The 10,688-nt window shown below is 34.0% G+C and overlaps 1 protein-coding gene across 1 annotated transcript; it reads right to left on the bottom strand.

Annotated features, from left to right (window-relative positions):
- Positions 1 to 2,411: 2,411 nt before the first annotated feature.
- On the bottom strand, positions 2,412 to 6,882 carry LOC111457463 (glucose-1-phosphate adenylyltransferase large subunit 3, chloroplastic/amyloplastic). Its single transcript, XM_023099668.1, has 14 exons — positions 6,536 to 6,882; positions 5,691 to 5,804; positions 5,298 to 5,471; positions 5,098 to 5,190; positions 4,791 to 4,874; positions 4,663 to 4,718; positions 4,343 to 4,436; positions 4,127 to 4,239; positions 3,868 to 4,021; positions 3,639 to 3,725; positions 3,308 to 3,412; positions 3,083 to 3,189; positions 2,945 to 3,005; positions 2,412 to 2,836 (listed from the first exon to the last, which is right to left on the bottom strand). The coding sequence occupies exons 1-14, from the start codon at positions 6,770 to 6,772 to the stop codon at positions 2,735 to 2,737; spliced, it is 1,581 nt and encodes a 526-aa protein (XP_022955436.1). The 5' UTR covers positions 6,773 to 6,882; the 3' UTR covers positions 2,412 to 2,734.
- Between the last annotated feature and the right edge of the window lie 3,806 nt (positions 6,883 to 10,688).

Here is a 10,688-nt window from a genome sequence, read left to right as displayed (position 1 = left end):
TTTTTTTTTTTTTTTTTTTTTTTTTTTTTTTTTTTTTTTTTTTTTTTTTTTTTTTCTCTTTTCTGAATTTGAAATGTTAATCTAGGGGATGGTAAAGAGGAGAGAATCTATCCGGAATTTTAATGTACAGATTTGGATTTTTTTTAATCTTTTTATTTAAAATTTTTTTTCTCAACTTCGGTTGTTTTAATTCCGTTGGTCTAAAAAGATAATCTTTCTCTTAATTGTTCGGGTTGGAAGAATTTAATTAGGTTAGAATAGTTAGAGTATTTTTAGGTATTTAGTTTAAATATTTTCTAAGATTTGTTTCTCGAATTTGTTTGGTTCCAGATAGGAGGCTAGTTTCTATTTGTTTCTTAGGATTTATTTCTTAGTTGAGGTTTTCTACTCCCATATTTGTTTCCTAAATTTGAGATTATTGTTTCCTAGATTTGAGATTAGTTTCTATTCATGGTTATTTGTAAAGTTATAAAAGCTAAGTTTATTATTCAATAAGATCATCGAGAAACTTCAATTGTTTATGTTTATGGCTTAATCATATCAAAACCTAAAAGTTTGTTTGTCTTCTAAAGATACCATGATCTCTCGATACAATAAATTCTGGCGTAGTAGTCATGTCAAAACCTAACAGTTCGTTTGTCTTCTAAAGATATAATCTCTCGTTATTTGAACATTTGAACATAAAATTATGATTATGTCTCCCAAACAAGAAAATTGTCTCTTGTAAGACAGTTTTTTTTTAAATTTTTTTGTTTTGGGTTTCTTTCAAATACATAATTTAGTGGTTGATAGCATACCATTGAAGTGAAAAGATGAACACCGTCCTACTTTTGAGGGATAAGAGCATGTCTTGGGGTGCAACATGTACCATTGGGGACAAGAATTCTCCGTCCCCGAGCATGTCCTTTACGCTTCAAGGGGTTCTTTTTCATATCACTTCTTGAGGTTATTGTACTGATATTGTGGTTGGCCAGCTCCCTTAGAAAGACCATAATTAGTCTATTTCTTTCCTGGAGTTGAAGATTCCTGGATGTCGTTTTCGAAGTTGAGGGATTTAAATTTTAGATAAGATTCTTTGTATGGACTATTCTCCCAGTTGAGATAAGCACTAAAAATCCCCCCTTCTTTTTTTATGGTTCAATTCATCTCCTGCAATAAATTAGACAACATCTATATATAATCTCCTTCCTTAGTCATAGCTTATTTCAACCGATTAAAGATTCAATTTTCCTAAATGGGTCAATCTTGTAGTTTTGATTTAGCTCAGTCTCAAAGTCTCAAAGATGCACAGGTTAAGGAAAGGAGTTGAAGGGTGGAATTCAGTGATGAACAGGTTTTGGAACAAAAGAAGAAAAGATACGATTTGGGTAATTCAATTGAACACGTTTTTTATTTAAACATTCCTTCATTTAATTATATAATGAACATGATAAGTGTTTTAAAACATATATATTCATAAGTTGGGTAATCTTACCAATAAAGTAAAAAGTACTTTCAAGATAAAGAGTTGAACTAGTGGGTTGGGAGGATTCCAACATGCCATAACTATTCGAGGGATGCTTAGATAGAGGGGAATAACTTGGGTATTATTTTGTGAGGCCACTCTTCTTTTTTTTCTTTTAGGAGATTTTAGAAACTAAATTTAAGATTTATTAAAAGTATATTAACTAAAGTTGAACGTTTGAAAGTACATAGACTAACTGAAATACTATAGTATGAAAATGATATTTAATACTATTGTAACTTTAAAAAGTTATGTACGAAAATGATCATAATCTCAACCACCAAACTTGGAAATGAATTCAAATTAGTTGAAAATTTAATGGAAATGAATGAGATAGGTTTTATTATTCTTCAATTCAAGTTTGCTTTCCTTCACTTTCTTGGGCTGTGATTCTTAGAAGGGAAGTATGTAGCTACATGGCATACTAAAGGCATAAAAAACTTCTCAAGTGAGCTACTCAGCAATCCTAATGGCACTAATAAGGAGGTTGTGCTAAATGATGGGCAGCAAACTTATGGATCTTGGTGCTTGTGAATGTCATTGACAAGCGACTGTGGAAGAAATTTGGAACTTCATCATGCTAGCCATTATTCTACCTACTTTGACGTCCTACTTTGTCTTACCAGAATGCCATCGACTATCTTCATCAAGGCAAAAAGATGGGTAGGCTTTAGGAAATCATTTTCGTGGTTACAAAACTTATAACATGAGAAGAGAGGTTTGTAGTGCATAAGTTGAAAACTAAGCACTCTTTTTTCTATGATCAGCTGGTTGCTTAGACCAATGTTTTCTAAACCTCAAGGGGCACTAAAGCACAATAGTCCTCCACGAGGCACAAGGAAAAAGTGCAGGCTTTTTTACGAGACAAGAAATGAATAGAAAAATGTATATAGATTTTTAATATATTAACATAAATAGAGATTTTATTCGAGATCATAAGAATACTCATGCATTCCCTCATTAAAAATTTAAAAAATAAAAAATAATAAATAAAATCTCACACCAGGCTTTAGAAAAGAATGATCATAGACAGAGCAAAGAGGAGGGATCATTTACCTCGATATGTTATATGCCCTCAGCTTGGCATGGTCGTTGTGCTGAAGAAGAATCACATCCATAGATATATTTTGTTGTTACATCTCCTCTGCATTCTTATTAAACATTAACGAAAGAAATAATACAAATCAATGAAGGATCGACATGTTCATCAACGAGGGATAAACATGTTTATTATATAACCAAACCATCTTCAATTACTGCATTTTTTGAGATGATGGTAATGCCAGAACGTATGTAGAAGCCTTCTGAAGATCTATCCGCCTCTTGTACGCCCTGCAATATGTTTTCGGTAATACATAATTCATTCATTTCGAGGTCAATTGACATCTCATTGGTTTTACGAATGCAACAAATCCCTTTTTTACTCTATGGTAACGGTACCTCTGAATTGGCAATGACCACGTTCTTTCCAATTCTAGCGTTCTTGTCAATAATGCAGTCCCTGCACATAATATTTATATCAACAATGAGGAATGAGAAAAGCAGGCTCAAAAATATTTTTGGTTGTGGCCTTCATACTTTATTTTTGAATTTTCTCCTATTCCTATTGGTACTCTTCCTTCAGCTAACAAAGATGCAACTTCAGCTTCAGTTTCATAGTAATCTGCTCCAAGCATCACAGTGTCCTGCATTTTGCATCTCATCAAAAAATCACTTCGTTCAGAAAAAACTTATGTTTTGCAAAGGACTGAATTCAACTCCTTAGTTTGATTATCACTTGCAAAAGTTCCATGAGATGCATACTTTCAAGTGCACGTTAGAGTTAATTCTGGACCGAATACCGATGACACTGTGCTCTATGAAGCAACTGTTTAAGAAGCTTCCATGTGAGATGATAGAATCTACGATCTGCAAAGGACCCAAATATTATCTCAACATAAAGAGTAAAGAAAAATTGTCAGATAACCAGAAAAATGCTCAGCCGTTGTTAATATCTGGTTTCTTTTCTCCAATTGCCAAATGCTGTGTTATTTTGGGGCCAAATACAGCATATTTCGTTAAAAAGGAATGAAGGTTTTTGTTAGAGTCTATGATTTTATAATAGAGATTTAGACGACTGCAGAATACTACTGACCTTGCTCTGGTCAATCTTTGAGGGTGGCAAGTTTCTTCTTGAAGTAAACATCGGTTTTGCAGCATCATAAAAGCTAAACCTTGGTGGCTGAAAGGTATAAGCAAACAAGCAAGAATAACAATAAAAAAAGGTCAAACTACAATTCGAATAACTTGAGAAAAGTCTTAAAGGATGAGAGAGAGAGAGAGAGAGTAGAAAATTTTAAATGGAAAGTGTTTAGTTGCCTTACTTGCTCTGTCAGGGCAAGGTTCGCTTCAAAGAAGGATCTAATTGTCCCAATGTCTTCCCAGTAATCATTGAAGAGATAAGCCTTTATAAAGTATTCTTTGGCTGAGGCAGGGATTATCTCAGATCCAAAGTCATTAGCAGTTGGAAAGCGCCATCTGACTTGAACAAATTCAAGCAAAGTCTAATACTTCGTGTTTGACAAAATCCTTCGAGTTTGTATAAAGTTACTAGATTCATAAATAGCATTAGATGCACAATACCTTAAAAGATTTAAAAGTATCTCCTTCTTAAAGACGTTCACTCCCATGGAAGCAATATATGGCTTCTTCTGAGCCTCTTCTTTCGAGAGTCCCAAAATGGTTGTATCTACTGCCTTCAATATGAATGGAAATGATATAGTTTAGGTTCATCAGAACAATCATTTTAAGTTCCTCCACCCATTTGAAATTTCTAGTGAAGGAAATTTTGAATGTTACCATGGCCTTCAGGTCCTCTCCTTTAGGCTTTTCACTGAATGAAAGTATCCTTCCTTTGTCGTCTATCTTCATTAGACCAAAGTCTGAGGCTCGGCTATAATACAAGATAATGTGATTGTTTGAAGTAAATTTGAAGAAAAGATGCTCTTCTCCTTTCGTTACATATTTCTGTAATTGTTTGAACCTTAGGACCCAGATACTCAAGTTTTTGCAAACAGAAAAAGGTTTGAACTGATTGCATGATCAAGATCTATGGGGCCTTTCAGGATCAATGATTTTTAGCTAACCATCCGAAAGAAAAACATTAAGTTGTCGCTCACCTGTCGTCCATTGGCAGACAAGAAAGAGTGATATCTGCACCACTTTGCCTATGATTCTGCCAATGTAAAGAAGATACAAATGTAAGGACAGATGAAGATTGGTTTCTTAAGTGCATTTACAGCCTTACCTGAACAAAATCCATGTAGTCCATTCTGTACAAGTGATCTCCAGACAGAATCAACACATCTTCAATATTCTTGCTTCTGGCATCCTGCAGCAGGCAAGGCTTATTACTATCTCAGTCCTTAGATGAAGGCCTGTTTTCTATGTCAGATATGACCCCAAGGAAAGTTAATACGTATTTAACCCAATTTTTCCTTTCATCATTTACTGTATACGGAACAACCAAAATGTCACAAACAATCATTTCTTTATATGCTTCTCAATATCATATCTTACATCATTATGTTATTAGATAAGGTTTTTTTTTGTACCTCAAAGAGCCAGTGGAATTGTCGTACGGCATCTGCTGTACCTTGAAACCAATTTTTACCAGCCACCCCTGGCGTTTGGGTGGCTGCAAGAACCTGATATGCAGCTGAAACCTTTAGTCATATTTTGCTTTGGGAATATGATTGTGGATATATGATCCACTTAATTCTTGAGGGACATGTTTTAAGTGAAGGAAACGTACCTCAACATAGCCATCTCCAAAGGTGACTCCACCACTGTAGTTGTAAGCTCGAGCAAGATGCCTATTCAGTGATGCTGAATTGAACTGAGTGAGGATGTAGACTTTGTTGATTCCGCTGTTGATACAGTTGCTCATTGGCACGTCGATCAGCCTATACGCTCCTGCAATTGGAACCTGTAACGGAAAATCATAAGAAAGCACAGAGCAGCCAATGTAACAAAATCCCATATGGATATATGAAAATAAAATGTCACTAATTCCAATCATCTAAACTAAATGAACCTGAAGAGGGAAAAATAACTGGAACTCACTTGATTTCACAGTGGCTAGCAGTTACAATACTTCAATGATAAATAACAGCAAGAAAAATTGAGTTTAGCAGGGAAAACTTACAGCAGGTTTGGCACGCCGCTTGGTGAGGGGGAATAGACGAGTTCCAGCTCCTCCTCCCAGAATGATTGCAACCACAGTCCGAGGGTCCCTTTTTTCCGTATCTATTTCTCTCAACTAAACAAAGTCGCAAGCAGCAACACATTAACTGTTGTCCCAGATCATTTTGAGAGTGAATTATACACAATATTTCCCTACTAGTAAGAGATAGAAAGCAGGGTGAGTTTCTGATATCACTCCTCCCAATTAATCAATACTTTTGAAGGGGTCTCACTTAGGAATGGGGGAAACAAAAGATTGTGACGGTCTAAAAATTATTCAGTCCCTTGATTCACTTCCCAATGGTATATTTTGAGTTTGTTCAAATATATATAAATATATACACAGGTCAGGTTAAGTCCAAATTGCAGCACGTTGTTAGATTCAACTGGAATCAGAAGGCGTAGAGTCCTGAACAAAGAATCGAATGATCTAAGGTCATAGTAGATGGTAACCACATAAATCGCACTGGTTACTAATTCTAAAGGTAGAAGGCTAGACATTAGCATCCTAATTAGCAGTCTTCTCTAAAGTTCAAACCATATCTTGGAGACTTACGCCCTAGGAAAATTTATCGAAATACAGAGACAGACCATCACCAACACGGAGCCATTGCATTTCAAAATGTGGACAAACAAACTAAATCAATGCGAAGCAACGAAGGTGTAGTTTCAATCTCCGCAAAATTACCGAAACAACAAAGTTCACACCGCAATAAAAACAAAACAAATCTGGACAAGTTCGAACTCTAATGTTCCAAATCGTATAAAGAAGATTAAAATACTTCTCAGCAGAGTTCTCAACATTACCGCAGCGTCGCCAATGGCTACATTAGTGGTAAGAGACATACAAACACGTCGCCCAACATTCTTAGCAGCAGCGCCTACTCGTTTCGGTTCCTTGACCTTGAGCTTCATTCCCATGAACTCGCCATTGGCAAACTCCACAGACCTCAACTTCCTCCCGACCACCACCGCAGCCGCATGTGCATCCCGCACATGCGCGGCGGCCGATAAGGCAATCCGACAGTCGGCAGAGACCGCCATTTTCCGATATCTCTCGGAAATGGAGGACCGATTCGAAACTGCTAGAAGCTTAGACGTTGCAGAAGAAAGTTACGCATCGAGTGAGGAGTGCTCACATGGACTGCATGAGACCTGGAAGAACAGGACCATGTTATCCTTTATGAATTTCAACCACTAATTCGGATTGGCGGTAGATGGAAACTCCATTACGCCCGCTCGTTTCATATCGAATTACGACCAATATCAAAAATTTATTTAACCATTTTTCAAATTATTATTTAAATTAAGCCTTTAAATATTTTTTATGACTCAATATCTATCTAATAGATATAAAAATATTATTACTCAACTAAAAATACAGATTTAAAAATAAGAAATTGGAATAGAAAGTTAAATATTTATTAATATTCACAATATTTAAATAGAAAAAAATATATTCTTCAAATATTAATTTATTATAAATATGTTGATTCAATAAGTTGCCAGAAAAAAATTTAAAAAAATTAATTGAATTAAGTAATTATTATTAACATTTATACAGGTGGCCACTGATATTGTACGAGTTTCTTTTGCTACCAAACATGTTAAACTTTAGACTGTCATTTTGTAATAATAATACCGGCGCAAGTAAATTTTTTACTTTTGACTTACAAAACTAAAATAAACTACGGTAATTTCGCTAGTGGGTACTTTTAATTAAACTGGTTCTCACTTATATTATGATCCAAAACTTTTGACTTGCATTTTATATAATAATTTAAATTATATATTATCGCTTCAATCATGCTCTTAAATATTAAACTATACTTATTTTTAAACTCGTATATAAGGAGAGGTCGAATTCCACACTTTTCTCTCGAATAACTCGTAATTAGGTCGTGTAATTTACCCCGTCTAATTTTTATTTTTTTTTAATAATTATAATATTATAATAGTAAAGGTTAAAAAAAGAAAATAATTATTTTTAAAAAATAAATAAATAAAAGTTGAATAAAAAGTAGGAAAAAGCTTACGTTGGCGGATTCTCCACCAGCTTCCAAAGCGATTCCCGGAAAAGCATGTCAACCAATTGTTTACTTTTATATTTATATAATTATAGTAAAATATTTTAATAATTAAGAATATAAATAAAGAAAGAAAGAAAATAAGCCTATGGAAACTCCAAGGGACAAGCCTGTCTTTCTCCCCAACCTCTTTTTATCCCTTCCCTTCCTAAAGGAACATGGAATCTACTTCCCTTGTCTTCTGTTTCCCACTTTCTCCCTCCCTTTGCGGTCGAACTCTAACCGCTCAAGTCTACCGCTAACAGATATTCTAGTCCATTACGTATCACCGTCAATTTCACAATTTCAAAACGTGTTTATCAGTGAGATATTTCTACACTGTTATAAAGAATGTTTCGTTCTCCTGTTCAACCAATGTGAGATCTTACACCAGTAAGAATCGCTCTCGATAACAAAAGGGTATGTTTATAATTTTCAATTTGATCTGCATAGTCAACACTTTTCAAAAGTGACCATTAATTTACGACCCACATTCTCGTGTTTTTAAAACCCTACATACTTTATCTATCTTACTAGTTTATACAACTCATATCATTACACTTAACTTTACGTCATTATTTTTAATGAAATTACCTACGCACATGGCTGCCTCACTCGTTCTTATTATATATCAAGTCAATTAAAAATTTATATTCGTATTAAATTGCTTCCATACGAGTCCGATTTTGAGACGAAGTCTCGTGTTCATAATAATAGTTAAGAAAACCCGACCTAAAATAGTGAACTTAAGAGGATCCCTGTTATCTATCGGTTCGGTTGATGATACTAACGAAAGGGTTGGGTTGATTATGTAATCATCTATTACTACTTTTGAACATTAAATATTTTGTTGCATGGATTGCATAAGATTCCATTATCATATATAAATATTTATTTTTTATTTTTAAAAGAAATAAAATAAAAAGAGAGAGAAAATGTGGGAGCAACATGGGGCCAAAAAAGAGGCCTTTTTAAGGTTAATTAATTAACTAATTAACTAATTAATTAATTAATGTGAGAATTGAACTGGATTCTTTGTCTTTCTTGTACTAAAGTATTAGCTTAAATTTCATTGATTAACCCTTAATTAATCCCTAATTAACTCTTTGGCTTTCACGTATGGACAAGCCGTATCACGCATGCAGTAACCCTTTAAGAAAAAAAAAAAAAGATTCTCCATTAATAACTAAATAAATAAACCATGTTTTTTAGTACAAATAAAGTTTTAAAATATATATTTTTTTAAATTGACATAAATTCATAATTTTACAAACCAACCAATGAAATTGAAACACCTCATAAAATCAATGATTTTTTTTTTAAGTGACATCATATCATTCCCTTATTCCCTTTCAATAATTATTTAAAATTTAAAATTATAACAAATTAATTTAATAATATATATTTATTGTTTACGTGAGATAGTGGAAAGAATCAAATACCATAGCTTCACGTGTATGATCGCATGTTAAGCATATAATTAGCCTTCGAAATCTCAATTTTGGGTATTTTACGCAATATTTTACATTAATTAATTCTCTTCTCAATCCAATATATTCTAAGCTTCATTAATTAATTCCTTATTTTATACTAGAAAATCACAATCCATTCATTCGCTTATGATACCCTTTTCTTTGAGTTTTGTTTAAATTTTAAAATAATTTCAGAAATGTTAGACAAATTTTATACAATAAACAATTTGCAGTAAGATATGGTTCGGGGATGAACCAAAGTGAAAGTTGATGAACATGGTCAATAGGTGTACAATTTTTATCTGAATCCGACATGGGTCGCAGCAATCATGAGTTACTCTTCTCATCGTCAATTGGTTTTTATATATATTTATTGACCAATTAATTAATTTTTTATTTTTCCTAAGGGGAAAAAGGCAGGAGGAAAATAAAGATAATAAAAAAAATTTTGAGAAAGGGAAGTGGGTGCATATAGAACTTGGGGAGCCAATATTTGACTAGTTGGTGGGTGTAGTCAGCATTGGTGGTGCGGACCCACTCTGGAACCGCTGATATTAGAAGATCTGACGCAAAAGCCACTCCGACATGTCGTTTTGCTTGACGGACTGCCGGAAAAGTATTCATTATTTTATGTTTTTTCTTAAAATATTTTATCCATAATTCTACCCTATTTTTCTTAATTAATCAACGTGAGACTCATCTCCTTAGTATATCTCGAAGATTTTTTTAATATAATTTTAAAAAATCAAATAATTACGTTAACCCACATGGGGTTTTAGGGTGAACAACTAGGTAAGCATCCACACATGTGCACTAAAAAAAAAAGGGGGCGAATTTAAAATAAGAAAAAGGAAGAACATATGATGTTTCACAGCTGAAACTGGCAGCACATTTGGGGTGGTGGTTTCCTTGAATGGCATAATCCTTTAGCATTCATAGCAAGCTTAAGTGGAAAGGCCCTGTAATATGCAGAGATCTCAAGCTTTGGCAATGTCCTTTAATACTCATGTATATTGCTCATTGTCAGCCCTCCCTCTCAACCCTCCTCACCTGGATCACACATTCATTTCCCTTTTCCATCTATCCGTACCGTTTTATGCCCTCTATTAGTGCCTTCACACATGCATTTGTGGAATCCCTCTAACCCTAAATCACTACCATTGTCCCCTCCAATTTCGACTCCAAAGTACGTGCCACCGATGTTGTTCATAAATCTATTACAAGGGGTCGAACCATCGAAATTTGTAATGATATCATATAGATGAGATTCGAGTCGAGTCGACGACAATGTAATTAGAAATATTGAAAAGTGTAGGGACCAGATGTGCAACAAAAGCTATAATTTAATTATTTAAAAAAATAATAAATTAAAAGGAATAATGGGTATTTAGGAAATGAATTTTCAAAGGGGGGGGGGGGGGC

This window comes from Cucurbita moschata, unplaced genomic scaffold (genome assembly GCF_002738365.1).
Source record: "Cucurbita moschata cultivar Rifu unplaced genomic scaffold, Cmos_1.0 Cmo_Scf00020, whole genome shotgun sequence".
NCBI classification, from domain to species: domain Eukaryota; kingdom Viridiplantae; phylum Streptophyta; class Magnoliopsida; order Cucurbitales; family Cucurbitaceae; genus Cucurbita; species Cucurbita moschata.
Note: the sequence above shows the minus strand (reverse complement) of the source record. Positions and strands in the feature narration are given on the sequence as shown.